Source organism: Haliotis rubra, unplaced genomic scaffold (assembly GCF_003918875.1).
Source record: "Haliotis rubra isolate DU_JTF1 unplaced genomic scaffold, ASM391887v1 Scf421, whole genome shotgun sequence".
Lineage (NCBI taxonomy): Eukaryota > Metazoa > Mollusca > Gastropoda > Lepetellida > Haliotidae > Haliotis > Haliotis rubra.
Window position 1 is genome coordinate 635561 of NW_025767104.1, and position 24535 is coordinate 660095.

The following is a 24535-nucleotide window of genomic DNA, read 5'->3' on the forward strand; positions in this document are numbered from 1 at the left end:
GCTTTACATCTTCATCCATGCATGTCAAATCTATACATATACATGGTACTACCTTGTCTCACATAATAATCACAAATATATCATTATGTTCTTGTAATATACAATACATGTTATACTGAAACAAACTGATGAAAATGCATCTTTAAACAAGAGGACAAAAATATCATCAGGAATTCATCATGTCATTTATAACAGGTGCCTCTGGTGGAATGATGGGAAATATGTATCCTTACCTGGAACAGGGAATTCTGATGCCAACTTTATAAAATATTTTATTGTGGCATAATTTAAATGCAAAATGTCATCAAACTTATTACATCACAGTAATGAAGAGTAACTATACATGTATTTAAATGTTTAAGCAAAAAAGAATCTTAAACTATCTGCACCTTTATAACCAAAGGACCTTTTACTGCAACTTAATATCCAAAACGAACTGGCAAAACCTTGATAAATCTCTAATGAGGCAATCTCTAAAGTGAAAACTGTCAAGGTCAAAATGTCATACAAATATCTTAATGACATTGACAAAGTATATACACAGTGTAGGAAAGAATGGTTGATCTACAGCCAAGGATAACATTTTGTTTTTGTCAGTTAATGCCACACTCAGCAATATTGCAGCATATAATGACATATAATAATGAACACATGTTGAAGAATCTTTACTTACACTTAGATGAACTGTCGTCCGCATAAGGTAAATAATTTTGGCACATTGTTTACATCCTATTGTTGTCAAGAAAATATCAACTAAATGTGGTTGAAATCCATACACTTACAAACGTTATGTATATAAATATGTAAAACAAGTTATGTTTTACTTAAGAAGTATTTTCAGTACATACACTCTTGATATGCAACTTAAACCATACAAATTTACCAGCAGTTAATAATGCCCTTATTACCTTCATATTGCCAATGAAAGCAACAAGTTCCTACATAACACTGAAACAGTATCTGACTGGCTCTCAACTATTCTAAATTCAGTTTGAGCGTTATAGCGGAAAAATGTGTACAAACATGGAATGCATCATCTGGTAACTCGTACTGTCATTTCAAAATGGTTAGAAAAAGACGTAATTCATTAACAATTGCAAGTGTGCTACAATTTGGAAAAATGACAAACATGGCTTCATTCCCAGAAATCAGTAGTAAGGGGTAAATTACAGATTGGACAGACATTAATCAGGGATATACTGATCCACAAAGTCACTCTGTACTTTCATGACATTTGGCCCATGCAGTGGCCCTCTGGAAACGAAACCGGATAAGACACAGACATTCTGTTCTCAAGAACTTATTGATGCCTTAAAACAGGGTCATATATGGACAGCACTAGCTTTCTCATGACGAATAGATAGCGTTAGACATGGTGGGGTGGTGGTTGGAGGAAGGGATGCTATGGACCCTCTTGTTAGACCATGAGGATCCGGGTTAGAATTGGTCTTTAGTAACCCATGCTTGTTGTAAGAGGCAACTAACGGGATCGGTTAATCAACTTTGCTAATGCTTACTTGGTTGACAACAAGTCATCGTATCCCAATTGCGTAGATTGCTGCTCATGATGCTCATCACTGGATTGTCCGGTCCACACTCAATCATTTACAGACCGTAGCCATATAGCTGGTATTGCCATTATTTACAGACCGTAGCCATATAGCTGGAATATTGCTGTGTGCGGCAATCATGAATGTTCAGTATTAGTACTATGGAAGGGACAACTGGACTCTCAATTTTTATTGCAAATGCTGTAACAAACTAGGCAAAGGTTATCTAGGTTTGTTTGTTCGTTAACACTGCACTCAGCAATATCCGGCTATATGGCAGCTGTCTGTAAATATTCAAGTCTGGGGTGAGTGAGTATGGTTTTACACAACTTTTAGCAATATTCCAGCAATATCACGACACAAGAAATGGGCTTCACACTAATCGAACCTGGGCCAGACAATCCAGAGACCAACATCATAAGCATCAGTCTATGCAATTGGGATATGATGACGTGTCAACCAAGTCAGCGAGGATAACCATTCGCTCCCGTTAGCCGGCTTTTATCAGAAAGGTTATCAAAGGTCACAAACGACCAAAGAAGTACTAGCCAATATTGTTACATATTGTGATAACAACTATCACCTACTGACTACACTGTACACAGCAATATATCAGTGAATTAGAAATAGAAATGCAAGTACTATTCTTTGCTTGATTAAGTAGTATTTTGTCCATTAAAACTTATACATCTATTTTGGCACAAGTGAATTAAAATGTAGCAACAGGTAGAACAGAGTTAAATATACACATACTAGGGAAAAATATTACACATAGCTGACATAGAGACCAGGATTCACAAAATCTTCATGTGCTCAGGGCTATGAGCTGGGACACTGAATATCTGTAATCTGCTGAGGAAAAATTACTTCATTGCCAAAGTAACTGTTGTGGTTTAGTGAATATTAAAAATGATGCCAAATGTTACGATAATTTACTGCCAATCTAAAACAACAAAATTTCACAACAGTTAACTACCTTATCAAATTGTTTGATGGGCATACCTTATCAAAGTGTCCACTATTACACAAATCTGCAGTTATTTCAGCGATTCCATCTATTCGATGTCTTCGTTCCCTGTCATTCGATGTTGTGGTAGTACTTGATGCCCGAGTCAAGCACAAGAACTTGGTACTGCTGGCATTTTTACCAATAATTCTGTTAGCTTAAATAGCTTTTTCAAATATTTTGCATGCTACTGTTTCACTTTCATGAATTCTGAAATTTAGCTACCTGTCAGATAAATTACATGTTGGATAAAAAGATAACTCACTCTATAATTGACATTGTTGATTTTGACTTAAATGAATCAACATGTTACATTCCCTGGACCAGGCTAGATACTTTCAAACACATATCAGCTGACAGAAACTTGTACTTCCTTGTTTGTCAGAAGCTAGTGGCTAAATACCAGTCCTTCACCCTCACCAAACTCACACACCCACCAACCAACAGGAGCAAATGATGAAGAAAAAGAAATATATTTATGATAGATTTCTGATGAAAGTCACTTTTCCATACAGGCTGATATGAACTGTGAATCTTTGATAATGCTGAAAGCTTACCTTTCAAAACTACTGGTATGCCATCAGAAACGTAAGGAGAAACAATTTAGTGTTCTCCAAAGGCAAACTTATGACAAAAGAGGCATCAGCACATAGAACACTCTTGTGGCTTAAAGCAAAGCACACAATACAAGGCCAACATTAAACAGTGTCAGTAAAGCTAAAGCCTCCCGATCATAGTGTATTAACACAATATAAACTGGTGTCACTGATTACATAGTTAATAATATACAGAACTACAAATAACTATCATATTTATAAATCTATACAATCATATACTGTGCAGTGCTCAAAATTAAGTGGGTCCTGAGTTCTATGAGATTTTCTCAAGAAGCAATATGAATCTAGGGACTCCCTAAGTGGTTACATTTTAGCTTGGCTAAGACAAGAACAAACAGGACTTCTGGGCTCAATTTAGAACACTGGTGTGCGTCTACAGGGTGACTAGTTTTTCATGAACACATGGAAATGTTCCTTAAAGGAAGACACAGTGGGTGATTACAGGTCACTTCTTTATACAGTTGTTGCTGGTACAATCCCTTCATTCATGGAATTGGTGTACAATCTTAAGTGACCCTTTATTTCTTGGCTTACCGATTCCACCACTCCACAATCAGAAATAAAATAATAACAGCATAAACTCCAAGCATAACTTAGAGTAACTTTGAACTTATAAATTAAAATGGATCAAATGCATCTTGTGCTGTACACTTTCCAAATACTGCATTAGCATATACTTTCTGCCCACTAAATTGACCAACCCAAACAAATAACACGTACTGAGCTACCCAAACTTCATTACCTCTTTACCAACCCATGCTAGACATGCTCACTGGTAAGTGGTAATCACTAAGTGACCAAAATGATAGGAATCATATGAGATCTGTTTAACTTTAACTGAGTATTTGTACAGAGTCCATAAACTTCAGGGGCTGGCTACTAACAATATCACTGAATATCATGATATTGATGTAACAATATATCTTGATGTCATACCACATCAGTGTTCACGAATAGCGTCTGACCCTCTGACAAATCCGGCAGATTCGCCGGTGGTCCGGTGGAAGTCTACCACCTGCCGGCCCCAGTGTCCGACTGTATATTTTACAATGACTTTGACTGAAGTTGTCGTATGTGACACATCACACTTGTTTGCTGTTTACAAATTTTACGTTTGTTAATAATTTCAATGCCACTTATAAGAAGTGTTAAATCTGAATTGTGTGTTTAATTTTTATTCTATGGGTCCTGTGAATTTTCAGTGGGTCAGACAGACCTCTGAAACTTACAGGGTTACTTTGAAACACCATTCGTGAACACTGCACATTACTACAAATGTATGAATACCAATTCAAATTTAGTAGATCATTGCCACAAAATGCTTCAGTTTATGATTACCATTGTTAAAAGGGACACAGAAGGCAGCGAATTATAATAACGTTAAATGGATAGTTGTGATAATACTTAGCATTAAGTTGATTAATTGCAAGTCTACGTATGTACATTTTATCTATACACATACAGAATAATTAAGTATATCATAAAGTTATATACAAACATCATTAATTTCCATTCAATATCTCAACTGCTTAAACCCATGAAGTCATCTTGTCGGTGTACTGTAAAAAGGTATAACCTGAGGTCATACATGTATACCATCAGGTTTGAAATACAGATCTAAACTGACATTAGGAGGGAAACGTTTTTCTCAGTTTAGATAAAGATAAGCTGTGGAAAACATCTTAAAACGAAGGAACTGTTTTGACCAATATAACACATGAGTAAAAGAGAGATTTTACTGTAAATGCATTTACAAAATTAGTTCATACACACAACTCCACTTCCATATTTTCTGAGTATAATCTACAAATCAGATAAATTATCCATTCATTAAATAACATCTGTACATACATAATATTTCACATTCTTTTCAAACAAGACTTCACCTTTCAATTCTTCGTAGGGAGAATGACAAGATTCTGGCCTCTATGTTGCTTTCACTAATAAGAATAAGAATAAACTCACCATATCTTCAACATATGGCCAAATGTGATTCATATTCTAATAATTATGTAAAATATGTTTTGATAAATACACCAACACCCAATCCAGCAGACACACAAATTTTACCTCCATATGGTTGATTCCCGCACAAAACCTTGTCAACTTGATCATTTTTCTTAGAGAATATTGCTTTAACTCACAAGCACACTGATAGATATTTAGGAGAATCCTTATCTGTAAATGAGACACAGAAATGAAGGAGTGAAGAAGGCAGCAGTAGAGGCAGTGATCAGCAGACAGCACCATATGAACACAGCAGGCAATTGGTCATGGTCTCAGTAGGCAGTGTGAACAGCAGCAGCAAGTCATCTAATCCTCCTCATCACTGGCAGCCTCGAACATCTGTGTAACATTAGTGACCATTCATAATTTATGGCAATTGGGGTTGATGATGATTTTTATGCAGAAGCATGTACAATGTGAATGACTCCCCTAAAATTTACATACAAAGTAAGTGACTCCCTTGCATAACATGTACAAAATCAATTACCCCCCTCCCCCCTCCTATAATTTATGAGCATAATTTTTTAATATTTTAAAGTACAAAATTGCTTTTACACCCCCCCCCCCCCCAAGTACATGAGTACAAAATTGCTGACACCCCCAAAACTCCCCAGAACAAAATGGGTGACCCCCTTAAAATCATCATCACCCCTCCCCTAGCCATAAATTATGAACGGTCCCTTACAGCAGGGAATAAAATACACTTCACTCCAGATGTCATATTCATTATGCAGGCAAATATTGAAGCAACATAGTTTCGTTTTTCTTTAAATCAGAATCATTTTAAGGATTCTGTAAGCAGCTAACATTCCATTTTTTTAAAGCAATTCAAGCCCAGTAACCATTCAAATGAAAATTGATTTCAAGGTAAAAACAAAGTAAAAAGTGTTTATGGCTATTTGTCTGAGTGTACTGCTTATAATACTTGAAAACATGACTTATAAAAAAGCAAATTCAAAGTCTTGTTAAGGCAACATGTTTAAGCCTTGTGCAAGTTCTAAGCATTCTATAAAGCTAGCTAAGATTTGGAACCAAGACCATAAAACAGGCTCACCCCTAGAAGATTTTTGGGCTCAATGCCTGGCTTTGCAATTTCTTCAAGATCCTCCAGACAGGGCCCTTCGATGTTATAGACCGGAGTGAGTGATCGGTCACTGTCTATACTTGTCTCAAGGCTAGAACACGGACTCCCGATAATCCTCCTGCAGAAAGAAACAATGATAACACTGGTGATGGATACTTAATTCAACAAAATAATGCATGCATGCTTTACTTAATTAATGTAACAGTAGCATGTGTTGGCAGTGTTTTTACTCAGAATCATCAAACTCAATGTCAGAAATTTACTCAGTACTACAGGGATTGGGAAAGGCAGGGGCCATGGGCCATTTTGCACTTTAGAATAAAAAATGGCCCATTAGAATTTTGAAGTTTACTATTGATACAAGGGCAGTGGCCCATTCTAAATTCAGAAAATGGCTAATAATCCTGAAAATGGCCCATTGTCAAAGTTCTCTACCCCAATCCCTGGTACTAACATGGTTGTTCAAGGACTCATATCTTATCCTGTTGACGTATAGTCTTATTGTAAACATTATCTGTCAATGGTTGAAACTATTGTATCATTGTCTGTGATACGACTGAAACCTAGGGAATGAAACCTTGAAGTGTTTCTAGCTTGTGAGCTACCTGTGTACTCAATTCCTATAACAGAACAGCCCAATCACAGTAATTCACAAATCAACTGTCATTTTCTAATATTCAACAAGGATAATTTTTAATATATATGTCTAAATGTGAAAATATAAATTCAGGATAATATTTCCTTACTTTTATAATCAAGAAAATTTTCGTAAGCCTGCAGAAATAATTCTTCTTGATAGTTTAAGTGTTTTTGCATGCTTTGTAAAGTCTACATGCCTAAACACTAAGTATTACTATAGCTTAGGCTGACTCTGAGGGAGGACTTTCATGAATGAGAACAATGTTTAGCTAAACTGGTCCCCCAAATCCTTGTAAGATGAGTGAGTGAGCAAGTGAGTGAGGTAGACAGGCAGGTTTAATGCTGCTTATCCAGTATTTCAGTGTGCTGTAGATGTTTGTTTTTCACACATTATAAAAGCCACCTGGGCCACAAATAATTGTGCATCTATTTGACAGAAGTAGATAATGTATTTACTTACGTTTGTCTGGAAGGCACGACTGGTGAAGAGCTGAGTGGGGTAGGCACATTGTTTGGTCGATGTCTAAGAACTGGTGTAGTGAATGCCCGCCTTGGTGCTGGGTGGCTGAACACAGAAAACATGTACCTGTACAAACACTTCCACTTATCTTGTTCAACATCACGCGTGAGACAGATTTGTTCACTGCCTCAAACATATGTCTAATGCAACACTACTTCATTAATAATGACATGATATGTGGGAGGAAAGCCTGACAAATCATGAAAATACATGTATCAAATGTTTTGGGCCCAAACTGAAGGTTGAATAACACTTTTCAACTCATTGAACCATATCCCAACTTAAGGTTAAGTCTGTAAATAATCGAGCCAATTAATATCTATAAATCTCTGCAAATGTGATATGATGTCATGCCTCAAACCAAGTCAGTGAGCCTTACCCCTCAATCCTGTCAGTCACCTCTTACGACCATAGGCATCAGGAGATAATAGATCCCCCTGATATGGTATAATTAGGAAATGGGTTTTGGTTACCTATACCCCTCATTTGGTTCATTCCTACTGAATACTTCCAGTTCAGTGAAGAGAAAAACATGATGATCAGTATTTTTTGGTATCTCTAATTATCCAAAGGCAGAACTAGACCGGTCTTGGTAGCAAGTTTCATTACAAATATTCAATGGTTCTGCTCTGAAAATCAACACTATCTTCACTTTCAGTAAAGTCCAACTTTTTATGAAAACATAAAAAAAAAATGAAATTAAAAAGAAATTCCAAATCATCTAAAACAATAACTCACTACTTGACTGATCTATATATATGTAATTTTTCAAGTAAAATTGATATTTTTATACTTATCCTGACTCATGATCTTTTGCTTATCTCCCTGTTCCTTCCGAATGGTAGTGGAACACTTGAATCCCTTGAAGTTCCCGAAGCGGACGTAAAAATACACTCACCCACGGGTTACCTCCCTTTTGCAAACAGATATGTGACCAGCCTTACTTGTCACTCTCTCCTGATTTTCTGCCCATGCACTTGGATCTGCTGTGAAATCCGAAGTGTTTCCAGCGGGGAGGTTGGGAGGGCTTCTCATCATGAGTCAGGATAAGTATAAAAATATCAATTTTACTTGAAAAATTACATATTTTTTCTTATCCTGACTCATGATCTTTTGCTTATAGAATCCGACGGATTGGTGGTTGGTCAAACCACTTCGTGGATTCATCAGCTGTCCTTAGATACGTCCTGTATCCCCTCCATGGGAACTGCGAAACGGCATTTTTGTGTTCCTATTCTTCCAACTTCCGTTATAACTCGGGGTGCCACTTCAGTCACAGACAAGTTGAATCATGTTGAATCATGTGGCTACAGATAAACTAGTATCTTCTTATTACTAGATATCTTATAACAACCCATAGATTATGATAAGATCTTTATCATAAATGAGTTCCGACCCCTTCACGTACAGGCAAGATCTTTACCCGTACAGGATCTTTAATCACTCATGCTAGCCTGTCCTAGACTGTGCGCATGGACTTTCAAACTAATACTTTTCCTTAGTAAAAGTTATCAACAAGTCAATGTGATAAAGGGTGAGATTTTCCAACTCAGTGCCTTTGAGGAACCGTTAGTTGCTGTGCTACAACGAGAGGCCCAAATTGGTGAATGCCTGAGACGTCTTCAGTGGCTATGTCTCGGAGGTAGTGGTTGGCAAATACAGTGTCCGACTTCCAAAAGCAGCCCTCCATAATTGCAGATATAGAGCAATTTCAATGCAGAGCCAGTGTTGACGCCAGTGCTCTGACTTCATGTGGGTTGGAAGCTCTAGGAGGTTCTAGTCCTGCTGCTTTATAGGCTCTCAATATGACTGCTCTCATCCAGAACGATATCGTCGTTCTTGAGACTTCTGCTGAAGTCAGTGGATATATCTTCAGGGCTCTGACCGGACACAAGGATAAGTCCTCTATATCCTCTGGTCCAAGGATTGTAGATAGAGCTGGTACGTGGAATTGTATCTGGCTGACCAGGTAGTTGGTTCTTGGCAATGAAGTCCCATCTAAGTCCTAGATGAACTGCAGCATGGTGCCCCGTGTCGAATCCGGTTCAACCAAAGTCCAGCGCATGTATCTCTGATATTCAAGCTGCCGTGGCTAGCGCAAGCAGGAACAGAGTCTTCTGTGTCAGCAGCTCGAGGGTGCCGATTTATGTAGAATGCCACTGTAGAGTTGTCCGTGTGGACCAACAGCATTTTGTTGTTCAGCGAGCTCGACCATAGTTGTAAGGCGTTGATCACGGCTTTCATCTCCAGCAGATTGATGTGAAGATGCTGCTCTATTTTGGACCACCTCCCTGATGCAACTTGATTGTTGAGATGCGCACCCCAGCCTTGTATCGAAGCATCTACGTACAGATGTGTGTCGAAGGCCGGCTCTTGTAAATAAATCCCTCCGCAAACGTTCAACCTGTGTGTCCACCACAGTAGATACCTCTTGAGGTTGTCTGGCAGCAAGATTCGGTCGACGCTGTCTCGATGTTTTGTCAGGAACCGTTGCAGCGGTCTTAGTTGTAACCTTCCTGTGCGAGTCAAGTCCTGCGCCGAGGTTAGTAGATCGAGTAGAACTTGCCATGATCATAGTGTTAACGATCTTCTGGGACGACAATACGATTCTGTGTTGTGATAAACCTTATTCCCAGAAATTTCTGATCTTGTTTTGGTTCCAACTCTGACTTCATAAGGTTCACCAGCCATCCTAGTTGAGTGAGCAACTTGATCGTGCAGTTCAGCTGTAGTCTAAGTTGACTGGCATCTTGGTGAACCTGAATTCTGTCGTCCAAGTAGAAGGCATTGCGTAGACCTCGATGATGTAGATATGCGACTATAGGCTTGGTTACTCGTGTGAATAGCCACGGAGCCGAAGATATTCCAAACGGTAGGACGTTCCATTGGAAGTGCTGCCCTCTGAATAGGAATCGCAGATACTTTCTTGATTCCGGATGTATGGGGATGTGTAGGTACGCATCCTGCAGGTCTATGGCCATGTAATCTGCTGGACGGACGAGTAGTCTTAGTTGAGGTAGGTGGATCATTCTAAACCTGTCTGGTTTCAGTAGATAGTCTGTTGAATTTGCGCATGTTGTAAATCAGTCTGAACCTCTCCTTGGAGTTCTTCTTGGGTACTAGAAAAATTGGGGAGTAGAAGCCTGGAGTGAGATGATGCTGATCTATTATCTCTACCGCCTCCTTCATAAGTAGTGAGTTGATGGCTTCTTGTAGTCTGTCTGTCGAAGACCATCGGGCTGAAGGTTAGCGGAGGTGTGGCCTTGAGTTGTACTCTGTATTCTTCTCGTAGTACTTGGGAGACGTAGTATTTCCCAATGTTTCCAGTACCTTTGAAGATGTCCACCCACTGTCGATGGTTTTACAGGAACGGCTGGGGGTGGAAGACTCCAGTCGTTCCGAACCCTGATATCAACGTCTAGTTCCTCTGGATCCTCTGGGAGTGCGGCCTCTGTAATTTCCAGATGGGCGACGAAAAGATCCTTTGCCGCCTCTGAAGCTGGAGTACTTCTTCTCCTTTGCTTTCTGTATGCTAGAATATTTGGAATTGCTGTTATACTTTTGCGAAGTATGATGGATGACATTGGCCAGAGTATCTATGGATTGTATCATCATAACTTCTCTAGAGTCGTGCGTAGCTTCCTTAGCTGCATCGTCTATTTGTCCTCCAAAGATAGTAGAAGCCTCCCATGGAGCTCTCAGCAGCGGTTGGGTGAATCTGTCACTCCATGAACAGGATGTAAGTAGCCCTTGTCTGCGTAGTAAAGTGAGACCTGCAGATATAGATGCCAGATGGTCCGATAAAAAGTATTGGTCTTTCTTCTGAGTTATGAGCGCCGAATATATCATTCTGTCCTCTTCCGAACTTGGGTTCTGAAAATTATTGATCAATGCTTCATTGATAGCTCTGGACCTGGCCGACCCGAAGAAGGATCTCCTTGTAGCAGTATCAAGTTGAGATAACTTTTTATCTTCTACTTTATACATCTTGTTCCGGGAGTCGTTGACTAACTTTATGTTATCATCCCATTCAAGCGCCTTTATAAATGGATCCATATGATGTAAGGGGAATCTCTTCACATTAAATGATGGCAGATGCCGACTCTGGTACTTGGATGCTTTCACGAAAGCTGTGTGTAGGTTGGAGGGTACCTTGGATATAGGTTCAATCGGAGGGATAGTGACGGAGTCAAAGTCGTCGTTACGCATCATATAAGTGTAGACTTCATCTTTATCCAAGCTGTAACCTCTGCGTCTGGGAAGACGAAGTCTGCTTGCTCATCCAGTATCTCCTGATTATTAGAGCTAGGCCTCCGTGTATCATCCATCTGAGAACCTGTATCCCTTCTCGAACCTTCATCATCCTTTTGTGAACCTCTGTCTGCAGATTCCTCCCTACGCGAACGTCTATCTTGAGAGTGCTCTCTTCGCGAACCTCTATCTGTATATTCATCTCTTCGCGAACCTCTGTGATGTAGCTTTCTCATCGCGAACGTCTGTTGCTAGATGTATCCCTTCGCGAACTACTGTGATGTGAGCCTTCTCTTCACGAACGTCTGTCTCATGATGAGTGACTTCGTGAAAGTCTGTGAGAGATATGAGATCTCGATCCTAGATTGGCTAAGTGTAGGAGATGGATCCTTCGATGTTCTCGAAAGTTGGGGGTTCGCAGATGTAGAACGATGAGTAGGCATCTCATGTCTTCTATCCGCCTCCAAGATGACAGAGTCGTCCGACTGTGGAGACCTTCACAAAGGAGTACGTTCGCCAACTTAGTCTTGAGACGTAGTTCTTTGAGGAGTAGGTTTGCGCAGGTCCGTAGGTTTGCGCACGCTGTTGGTAGATGAGAGGTTTCGCTGAGCCTTCGCTTCTTCCTCGAACCTGAGTTCCATCATGGCCATCATCTGGTTGGTGAATGGTCTCATAAATTCACCCGGGTCAAAGTTCTGCGTTGGTTGCAGCTGCTGCGGTGTAGAAGAAGCGTTCGCGAAACACTGATGAGTTCTGTGCCCGGACTTCACTCCATTGAGAAGTAAGTGGTAGTTCGTCAAACAGCTGTCTTGCTGTGACCGTTGCAGGAGACGATCTAGTAGTCGTAGAAGTCGATTGAGTCGCTGATCTCGTAGGTACTTCGGGTAGAAGTAAAGGGGGATCATCAAAAACGTCTACATCATGTGGAGGTAAAATCTCTTCGTTGAAGGATTTCTGATGCGTTGACTTACTGGCCCGCGTAGATTTACCCTCTGATCTGGTAACAGATGCTTTCTTCTACGATGTAGAAGAGAATGACGTCTTTTTCTTAGCTTGAGTCGGAGTCAACTGCGTTGTAGCCGATCTCTTCTTAGCCCACGTACCAGCAGACTGCCCCTGCAACGTACTCAACATGGCACCAGTATTATGAATTTCAGCAGTAGCAAGCAACATCTGATTTGCAGGCTCATCTCCTGTTTTATCAGCCGTGACTTGAGATGACTTCCTCACCCGATCCATGGCACGGCTATAGATATAAGATGAATATTGATTAAATTGTAGATTTGATGAATCAACACAATAAGTACAGCGCAAGCTGGAAGAACATGGTTTTATGCACGAAGGGCATTGGGGGTAAGGATTAGCCACGGATAACCTGTGCCTGCAAACACTGCAAGATTTCATGAAATGTAAACAAATGCACATAACGATGAAATTATGACACAAATACAAATAATTTTTACAATTTTTTTTACATATAATACATAGTAGTTATTGCCAAATCCATACACAGCGTAATTTTGAAGAATAGGACCTAAATATAAAGGATATAATGCCGTATATGGGACTCCAGTGCTCGCCCAACCATCCACTTGGGCGAAAAGGGAGAGAGTGACAAGTAAGGCTGGTCACATGACTGTTTGCACGGGAAAGGGCAAAAGGGAGGTAACTCGTGGGTGAGTGTATTTTTTAAGAAAAGCGGGAACTTCAAAGGGATTCAAATGTTCCAATATTTTGAAAAGGAAAAGGGTGATAAGCAAAGATCATGAGTCAGGATAAGATAAGTTTATCTAAAAAAATTCAATCATTTTGAAATCTGGATATGAGCATCACTCATCAAATGTCCAACTTGTCCACTTCGGCATAACAGTATTAACATCAAAAAAAGCAATTTACCAACAGTTTAGGAGTTCAGTTCCAGAAATGGACAATAGATGGTAGACCAACAGACATGTTTATCACTATGTTTGCTATTTTCCAAACTGTGGGCACAACACAAATAAGTTGCTCATCTCTCATGGGTGCCTAATGGCTGGGATCATGTAGAAATGTGATGTTAATTTCTGGGTAAATGTGAGAAAAATTCCTATGAACAGTTTTCAGTTGGTCAAGACATGTCAGTACAAACTTGGAGGAATGTCAAAAGTGATGAATTATAGATGTCAGTGTGTGAGTATGGTTTTATGCCGCTTTTAGCAATATTCCAGCAACCTCACAGCAGGGGACACCAGAAATGGGCTTCGCACATTGTACCCATATAACCCGGGCCTTCAGAGTGGCGAGCGAACGCTTTAACCACTAGGCTACCCCACCGCCCCCATGGTGAATGATACATTCAAACTAATGACCAGCGAGCCCAGCATTCAAAAGATGCAACTCTGACTCCTCCCGTGCCAATCTATCACCATGAGTGAGTGAGTGAGTGAGTTTGGTTTTACGCCGCTTTTAGCATTATTCCAGCAGTATCACGGCGGGGGACACCAGAAATGGGCTTAACACATTGTACCCATGTGGGGAATCGAACCCGGGTCTTCGGCGTGACGAGCGAACGCTATAACCACTAGGCTACTCCACCACCCCATCTATCACCATGAAATCTATTTACTGTCATATCAATGTAACTTACAAAGGGATAGCAAAGCTTTCCTGCGATGAAGACGAACAGTCTAGGGGTGTTGCAACGGAGTTGTTGGTGATGCTGATGTCATAATCGTCAAAACAGTCATCTGGAAATAGTTTTACATCACTGCATCAGTATCTAAAACTCTATCAACATGATACAAAGGAATTCACATCAAGTATAAAAACTTCATGGTAAATATTGAGGCATATTCATTCTACTTTATAGTGGTCAGATTTTGTGGACAACCTACCATCTGAGATGCTGTGGTCTGCATGGGATGACTGGGTGCTGTCACTGGGAAGTGAAATACGGGAAGTCTTGCGGGGAAAAACCTTGTCACAGGGAAGAACAGCATTGACACCAGGAACAGGAAACCGTGCCAGAATGAGGAGAAGAACGCTTTCACTTGAGATACCTGCCAGAAGATGTATGTACCGTACAAGCAGTTGAATGTATGTCTTCAATTTGGGTGATTGTCTGACACAATTTGAGACAGTCATGAGGCGAGGTGAGGTGAACTTGGGTTTAACGTCGCACTGGAGAATATTTCCACATGCCGACGTGCATGCGTGTGTATGTGTATGTGCGGCTGCTTGTACTAGCCCAGACTTAAGCTGGTTTTATAGTGCTAGCCCACTGAGATACCATGCCGCAGTGAAGCATGAATACCCCACTCAGACACATTATACTGACTCGAGCCGACCAGTCCTTGTTGTACCCATTAATGCCGAGAGCCAGGCAGGGACCAACAAGTACCATATTTTAACGTCTTTTGGTATGACGTGGCCGGGGATCGAACCCGCGACCTTCCACTCTCCAGACGGACGCTCTAACCACTACACCACGGAGGCGGTCGTGACAGTCATGAACTATTCAGGCATCCATTATATTCTTGATTATCACTGCCTTAATTAGTGTCTTTCTCCAAACATGTACTGGCATATTCCCCTCTTCTGAGCATTGTCTTTATCATTTAGTTGTCGTTTGAAAATTTGCTGTGTGATTTAACATTTACACAGGGATATATTTACTATTCAAAACTAAGGACCCTTGATTTGACACTGAATTTTAACCTTACATTCAATGCAGTAATGTTTTATTGACCCTTTTATCAGTGAAATAGTGTTAGTTATAAGGTAAATATAATAACATGACATGAAAAATGTTTCATTACAATGGGGAATTTTACTGACATTTATTGTAAACTTCAAATATCGACTTATCACAGATAATGAGGCCCAGATAAATCAGTTCAGTTGTCATGCATCTATTTCTGACACTGCTTCTGAGCCGATAACATGTTGTCTGCATGCTTAAACTGAAGAGAGTAAAAAACACAGCTCCCATTGTCATTAAGAATAGAACCAGCTGATCTTACTGGCAGTCAAATATCTCAAACATAAAACTGTACTTACAGCACTTTTGATCATGTAGTCCCTCATTCTTCTTTTCCACACCTAGAACACAGAATACAGAATGTCAAAGAATACTGAAAATTAGAGTGAAATATAGTCTATACAGTCGGCTACTGTCAGATTCTGACAGTTTCATCACCAAAAGCATGTTATAGATAGCAGACACTCAACTATCAGGTTTATAATAGTTGCACAAGTTAATAACCAGAATCTCAACAATGTATTCATAGACAAACAGATTTTGTGCACTGCAATTAGCAACAATAGGTTAGAATAGCTAGCCTTCATTGGATTAAGTTAAAAATTCATACCAATAATTGTAACATCAAATGAAACATTAAAAACATCTTATAATTATGAATATGCAACAATGTGGTGCTTATCATTTCTTTCAGTAGTTGACAGAATACAAGATACATCTTAGAGTTCTACTTGAACCTGTTATTTCTTACCTTGCGCACACATGGAAAAGCTAACAGCTGATCTACAGTGGGTCGACTCTTGGGGTCTGGGTCCAACATCTGACTGATGACATACTTCAGGTCAAATGTCTTGTCTGCAAAATATTGGAAAAAGGTCAGTGAGTGTGTGTCCTGTAGGGAATCAAACGAAAATCTACAGCAAGACATTTGTTTGTTTGCTTGTTTAGCAACACACTCAGGCAAAAAACAAAAATGTCTGTTTCCGGTAACCCGACCAACCGACCCTATCCCACCCGACCCTAAATCTTTTTTAACCAAGTCAAAATCATGACTGGAGCACATTTCAACTCATCATTTTCATCCAAATTTGAGTATGATATTTTCATGTTTTTAGTGTATGTAGGGCTAAAATGGATTGCACTGAATTGGCATAATGGGCTCTCACTGACAAAACCTGCAAATAAATAACAAATAATGATTTGATATAGAAATCTTTCAATGTTTCATCACAAGGCATTGTCACTACATGATATGGTATCCTTGAAGACCTTCTCAGGTGCCCACCTGGTGCTACTAAAAACTTTTTAAAAAGTAATAAAAAAAACCCACCTACCCTATTTTTGAAAAGCATGTAATAGGAAATGGACATATTGGGGGGGGGCCTCAGCAATATTCCAGCCATGTGACAGAGGATATAAATAATAGAGTCTGGACCAGCCAATCTAATGATGAACATTGAGAACATCAATGTAGTTGGGATACAATGACATGCAGCAACCAAGTCAGTGAGTCTGACCTCCCGATCCTGTTAGTCACCTCTTACAACAAACATGGGTTGCTGAAGACCAATTCTAACCCAGATCAGGTAACAAGGTCACTAAGTCTGGCCACCTGATCAATCTGGTTACCTCTTAAAGCAACATGGGATGCTGGGGGAGACATTACAAACCAGAATCCCCAACTTAGAACTGCACAACAGTTGAACGCATTAACCAATTGCTTATTTAACATCAGATTTTTTAAAAAGAGATCTAGGTTCTTCACATGCTGATATGACACATGTTTAATTCAAATCCCACACATAACTGATACATGATCCATTTTAACTTTCATCTGTGATATACTCGTCAATTTTCCTACCTCGTAAGAATTCTTCAGGTAAGATTCCTCTTCTGAGAATATGCCATCCTTCACCTCCACGTGGTAGGTCAAGGTCACTTGCCATTTCTAACATTGTCATTCCCAAACTATAAAAAGAACAGTGAACACAGTTATGACACCAGTTTCAAACAAATAACAGTAAAATTAATCCCTCAATAACTGTTAAAAAGAAGTGGATCAATGTCAACAAGATCAAATCAATGATTCAGACTATCATGGCATATACTGTCTTAAACTGACCACAGCTGCTTAAGATCTCGCCAAATATAACATACCAAAATGTCACCATGTTGACACATAACAAATACATATCCAGTCAATCTTACCTAAAGATATCAGCAGGTTTTCCAAACTTGCCCTCCATGAGTTCAGGGGAGAGGTACTTGGGGTCCCCCTCCTGAGCTTCAGACATATCAAGGCTCTGCAACATCAAGTTTCTTCCACTGTTTTACACTTCTTACTGTCATTTCTATATAAATTTAATTTTCTTAACACCACCATAGGCAGATCCAGAAGGGGGGTTGCAGGGGTGCGCACCCCACCTTTTGTCCTGAAGGTTTATAAAATGACCATTGAAACTTGGATGAAAATGAAGTGTGCACCCCCCTTTTTATTAATAGTGTGCACACACCCTTTTTGAAAAAGCTGTATCCGCCCCTGACTACTCTGGCTTCCTATTTACTTCAACATCAGTTTATGTCTGTTTAGAGATTCACTGGTTGAATACATTTAGACCTTTCATATATTTTTTTTCTCTCATTGATACAAGTACACTATTAAAGTGCTTACATCATAACAAAGCCACAGTCTGTTTGGGAGTGAGAATGGTCGACAGAAAAATTATCTCTGAACAGGAATCTGTCCATATTTAAGATTTTAGGGATTGGCTAATATGTAAGCTATGTCAAAAATAACAAAATGACTTACCTTGGATAAATCTAGCACTAATCCGAAGTCTCCTAGCTTGCAGACCCCGTCAAAAGAGACAAAGATATTGTCTGGCTTAATGTCCATGTGGATCAAGTTATGTTCATGGAGGTGTTTCACTGCCTGGAAGACAATGCCATCAACAGATCAGATCAAACACATAGAGAAAAAACCTGTTACTAGTTTTTTCCCACTTACAAACCCTGCTCTTGTTTTGATTTGATAATCATCGTGATGAGGGAAATGTAGCAAAATTTCTAATAGGAGTTAAACAGAACTCCAATTGAACAAAACATACAAATGAACCTTAAGTTTCTTTCCAATTTTATAACAATGCTGAATACAGAGACTGACAATTAATGATGTTGCATGCTGCACGCAGAGATATTAAAACTTTACACATTTGAGTTTAGACCAGATAAACGAGTGATTGACAAGAGCATCAATTCATGCAATCAGGATATGAAAGATTGTGTTAACCAAGTCAACAACCCAATCAGTTTTATCACCATTTGCATGGGTTGCTGTAAAACTATCGTACAGGTATCTTCTCAGGCTCGTTTTTTTCTTTCTCTCTTTTTAAATTTTTTATTATTACTATTTGTTTTTATTTTATATATTTATCTAATTATTTATCAATACAATTTCAATGGTACACATATAATGAAAAAAAAAAAACAAAACAAACAAAACAAATCTTCTCATTCTCAATTGTAACATTATACATACTTATACATATACCAGTTCAGCATGTTCACCAAGTCACCTGCTAAAGCAGCCAGAGCTTGACATATGGTCTACTTTAAACTTGAGAAGCAAAGTTTTCTGACATGTTGTAAACATGGAGAATGGCTTCTGTACTGAATTCTTAATTGACTGTAGTCGTTCATGATGGCACCCATGAAGGTCTGGGTTAGAATGAACCTTCAGTAACCCATGCTTGTCATAAAAAGGCGACTAACGGGATCGGGTGGTCTGGCTTGCTGGCTTGGTTGACACGTCATTGGTTCCCTATTGTGCAGATCGATGATCATACTGTTGATCACTGGATTGTCTGGTCCAGACTCGATTATTTACAGACCGCCACCATATAGCTGGAATATTGCTGAGTGCGGTGTCAAACTAAACTCACTCACGTTCATGATATGGCTGATGACACAAACAACACAGTCCCTAGTTGAGTTTGCTATTAGAAGTCTTACCATAAGAAGATCAACTAAGTAGTTCCATATAGTTGTCTCCGTAATCTCATGATTTGAGTCAGCAAAGTTACTCAGGCTGCAAAGAAAGTGTACATGTTGATAATCACAAGCAAACAGGTGTAGGTATAATTGTATTTACTGTACATACATAAAAATCATGATATGAATAATATTGTGTTCATTTCTAAGTAGCAGAGTGAGAGCATCAAAATTAACTTAACCAATCATACATTTAAGTTGCAATGATAACGAAAGGTTGCTACTTGGATGGCTGATGACTATGTAAACCATCATATTAATGATCCTGACAAAGGGTCAAATTTGAAATTGATCTGGGATTCAAACCCACAAACAGTGGATCCTAATATTGTTAAGGAACCCAATTTTACACAGTTATAGGCAGTGCCTTAGACCACTGGGCCACCAATGCCCCTTATAGTGTATGTGTATGAGTCTAGAACACTATTAAGACTCACTACCTTAACATACACAGCTCAGTCTGCAGGTACAGATGTTGCCTCTCCTCCCAGGCCTTGAAGAACCTGACACAGTTTGGGTGAGGCGGCAGCTTCTCATGTTTGGCTACCTCTTCCAACTTTCTGCGCCTGCAAACATTGAATAATTAAAGTGCCTGATCATTCTAATTAAAACTTAAAATGACAGTGACTTTCGAAGCTGTAGATGAAAATGTCTTCAATATTAGACTGATAAACCTAATTACCACACAGCTCCCTCACCTGTCTGATTCTCCCCTAAACCTTTCCTGTGATCTCTTCACTGCATACAACCTGCTATCCTCCCTGCTGCGCACTTTGAAAACCTTAAACACAAGATGATAATTCATGTTAGGAAAACTGGACAAAATTTATAATTTTGATGTGATTGCAGATGTTAAGGTCTATAAGCAAACATGGCTCTACCCCATGAGCTAAATCTAACTTGCCAACAATTTATACCAGAGTAGTCAAGCCAGTTGTTCAACACAAACATATATACCATGGGCTTCTTTCACAAAGCAACCTTTACTAAGGTTAACCTTAACTCCCAATCTTTAACATTGCACTAATGTTACCTTAGTGACTTACAATCACCCTAGTGCTTTGTGAAAATAGGCCCAGGTACATATATCTGGGGAGCAATATACTAGCTGAATTCCCAATGGTCTTGGACTACACTGGACAAGTAGGGGCTGTATCAACATGATCAAATACTGAACAAAGGGATGCTTATGATATACTTAATGAATATTTATTAATTTTAAAATAACCATGATCATACATAAGAATCAAAAACATTTGACTTTGTGTAGGTCAGTTACATGACTTCATTACCTCTCCAAATGAACCAGCTCCCAGCTTGGAAATGATTTCAAAGCACTGATTGAAGTAGAGATCTCGGCAGTGCTCATTGTACTTTGTGCTCAGGAATGCTAAGTTGTTGTCAAGGAAAAGTAACAATGACGTCATATTTTGCATTACCAAAATGTCACTTGTATCTCATAACAATGTAAATACTGACCTAAAATTCTAAAATCACCTTTGTCAAATACAAGTGAGTGAGTGAGTGAGTTTTATGCTGCTCTCAGCAATATTCCAGCTATATGGTGGCTAGTTGTCAAATACAAATGTGTAAGTTGTTTGACAAGTGTGTACAGGTGAGATGTCAAACATTTCATTCCATACATATAACATTTGCCATAACTGAATATGGCATTTCTAGTTGATCATCCTGTCCAAACAGCATAACTGGTCCATCATGGATCATGTTACCATACCAAAACACACAAACAAAGTGTTGATATCTGCCCCTTTGGACCTACTAGTGGTATAATGTTCACACTAGATGTGTGTATCTGGATTTGTATATCCAAACGACACCTTCATTCAAATAAACTCCTTGTGCGTCTTCTGACCAATTATGCATGAAGATAGTTTTCCTCAAACATATTCTTTCGGATCATTTCTAAACACAAAATTCAACTATAAACATGTCAAGCAAATTCCTTAGAATTTGAAAATTAACTAATTCCTCAGAATTTAAAAAAATCCAAATCAATCACAAATCTGTATCTAAATGTATCTGAGCATTTTAATATATACACAGATGGAATGGATACAGTTCTCTTCTCTTCTGAAAGACACAACTTGGGCTCTCTGGACTGGTCTGTGGGGGAAGATTCTGCTGACAGGAGGTGCACTCTTCACTGGTGGTTTGGGAGGCAGGGAGTCTAGATTGCAAGACAAGATGGTGTTCCTCTTTGCTAGATTGCAAGGCAAGATCGATGGACCAGAGTTAGTGATCAACAGTGAGTGAGTGAGTGAGTGAAACAGAGTGAGTTTAGTTTATCGCCGCCTCACTCAGCAATATTCCAGCTATATCCAGTGTGGCGGTCTGTAAATAATTGAGTCTGGACCAGATAATCCAGTGATCAACAGCATGAACATTATTCTACGCAGTTGGGATACGATGACATGTGTCAACCAAGTCAGCGAGCCTGACCACCCGATCCCGTTAGTCATCTCTTACGACAAGCAGTCGCCTTTTGTGGCAAGCATGGGTTGCTGAAGATCTATTCTACCCCGGATCTTCATGGGTATGAAACAAACAGAACTGTTAAAGGTGATTGATCATTCATAAATGAAAACATCTCAAGATTTTGCCAATACAATCATGTTATTATGGCTGGTTTGTACTTGTAGACCTTCTAGGTAAGACAATTTCAGGTGGACATGGGCAACTTGGCAAGCATTGAATAGTTTGAGTATTGACTCCAAAACAGTCACTGCTGATATAGAGAGCCTGGTTCATGATTCCTCCAAATATTTTGTGCATAACTGGGCAGTTTTGTGCCTCTGGCATGTTGGGGTGGGGTAGATAACATTGTCTGTCATGTCTGGGGAAGACAGAAGAAATAAGGTACTGTCACCATCACCATCACCAACCATGATTATGTACGAAGAGTGTTTCAAGTCATTGAAACATGTTAGTAAGGATGGAAATTTGAAAGGACACTCCAGCTCACAACAGTTAGGTTTTTCTTAACGTTGCCCAACGGGCCAGTAAAATTTCAAACATTTTCAGGGGTATTGCTACATGTCATAACTATTCTTGGTACTGAACATTCCTGGTGAATATCCACCTCTGCTTTGTAGGGGCCTTTGTAAATACCTATCATTATGCACACATACAAATGTATATAAAGAACATGAGCAGGTGCTTTAGGCCAGAGTCTGGAGAAAGCAGAATACAGTTGTATCCAAATATATCATTACCTTTTGGACAGTAAAGTGAGCATTGCAGAAAAGAACTATTACTGGTCAAAGGGGTTGAGATTGCTGACAGATTGATAGCAATACCAGTGTATGAAATAAGGCCCGTCCGACCGCCCGAGACGGGCAAAATTTTCAACGGACGGTCTAGATTGAAGCTAGCCAGCCTAATGGGCTGGTAAAAACTGTCCATACATCTGAGCAAATTCACCATATCTTGGTGTCTGGTCTGGTTGAATCCATTTGGGGCTGGTAACATTTTAAAGTTATCAGTCCTGATGTCTGGCTGGTTTTGGGCTTATTTCATACACCATGTACACTGGCAATACAGTTTTGTTTTTAAAAAGACAGACCTCCCAAAGAAGTTGAAATTTGCACATAACAGAATGAAGTTTCTGGATATATGTTCTGACATTATATAGCAGACATTATGTTAGATTATGTGACCATGGGGAGAGACAGCTAAAAAGTGACAGCTGTCAAAATTGTTTGACGGAGCAAAATATTACCAATAAACGATTATTGTCGCTGGCCGATGATGGCCAAGGGTTACGTTAACATGCATCGTTAGTATTATGATGTGATTACCAACACACAAGACCCATGTCAAATTTGAGGAGGAAAATGAAACCTTTTTCGTTGAAAACGTCTGCAGATCTTGAAAAAATTGAGGCGTTGGTCTTGGGCTGGAAAAAGCCGCATCCATTTTCCACTTAGTCATCTATTTCTATGTATTTCGTACAGTTGGTAACTTAAGTACATCCTAAACTTCATTAACGAGAGACTGTCGCATCGCCTCGTTTGGACATTAAACTAGACTTTGCTTGCATCCCAGCCAGTGTGTTTATTTTCCAACTGCTTATTTCGCGGTCTTTTTCGCTGTTAGAGCCAGGAGATTTGATTGGTTGAAAATAACTTCTAGAAGCTTTAAGTTATGATTTAAAAGTCGTACTATGAACGTGGTTGTGTAAAATACAAATTCAGCATAGCAATATATATCTGGCTGAAATTAAATGTATCCAGAATTAAAACTTAAACTTCACGTATTTTGATCCGCGGTGAATCACGTGTCTATCCAATCACAAGTCGCGTTTTAACGGATTTATGTAAAATAACGAAACGGTTTCTTCAACCGAAATATTATTTGCGATTGTTAGTAAATCGTCTCGAACAGTTTTAGAAAATTGGAGTAGCAAACACCAATTCCTTAAAAAAGGAGACTTTTAATCATTCTTTCCTTTTCATAGTAGACGGAATATTGGAATGTTTCAACGATATTTTAAATGTTAACATTCATAGGGACTATGATTGTAAATGATGTGCAAACGGTCCTATATATTGTAGCTAAGATAGTGAACGCTATGTATCTTAGCTACCTATATTGATGATATATATCATTGATCATGTTGCGTGGATTAATCTTCATTTTAATGTCAAAGGAGACATATGCATGATCATTGCATCTCATCATATATTTGTTGTCGATGCCATCTACGATTATTTGAAGGTGTAGGCCTACACGTACGTATATAATATGTCCTGCAGCAATTTATTTTTTTATACATACATGAAAACACAATGCCATAAGTTCTTTTTGCAGAAAATTATTGGTTTTTGTCAGTATACTGCTACCGAATTAAGTTTTTTCTCCATTTTCTAGACACAAGTTATTTGGTATTTTAGAATATAATCCCAGCTCCTTGCCCGTTTCCCCCTAGTTTCCAAATAATGATGTTCAAACTAATTTACCAGGACAGATTGGTAGTGGGTCTGAAGATATTCCCCGCCATGATTATATGAAAGTCAATACAACGGCTGTAGGTGAATTCGTAGACCAGACTG

At 39.2% G+C, this 24535-nt stretch overlaps 1 protein-coding gene across 1 annotated transcript; it reads right to left on the bottom strand.

Annotated features, from left to right (window-relative positions):
- Nucleotides 1–1909: 1909 nt before the first annotated feature.
- Nucleotides 1910–23644, bottom strand: LOC124288637 (membrane-associated tyrosine- and threonine-specific cdc2-inhibitory kinase-like). Its single transcript, XM_046725189.1, is given in 18 exon segments — nt 1910–5519; nt 6235–6382; nt 7364–7468; nt 14301–14400; nt 14548–14581; nt 14584–14712; nt 15713–15754; nt 16165–16268; nt 17275–17381; nt 17622–17716; nt 18223–18345; nt 19425–19500; nt 19904–20029; nt 20162–20244; nt 20756–20853; nt 21541–21652; nt 21655–21684; nt 23325–23644. Coding segments are annotated over 18 exon segments (1620 nt in total). The 5' UTR covers nt 23400–23644; the 3' UTR covers nt 1910–5486.
- Nucleotides 23645–24535: the final 891 nt, after the last annotated feature.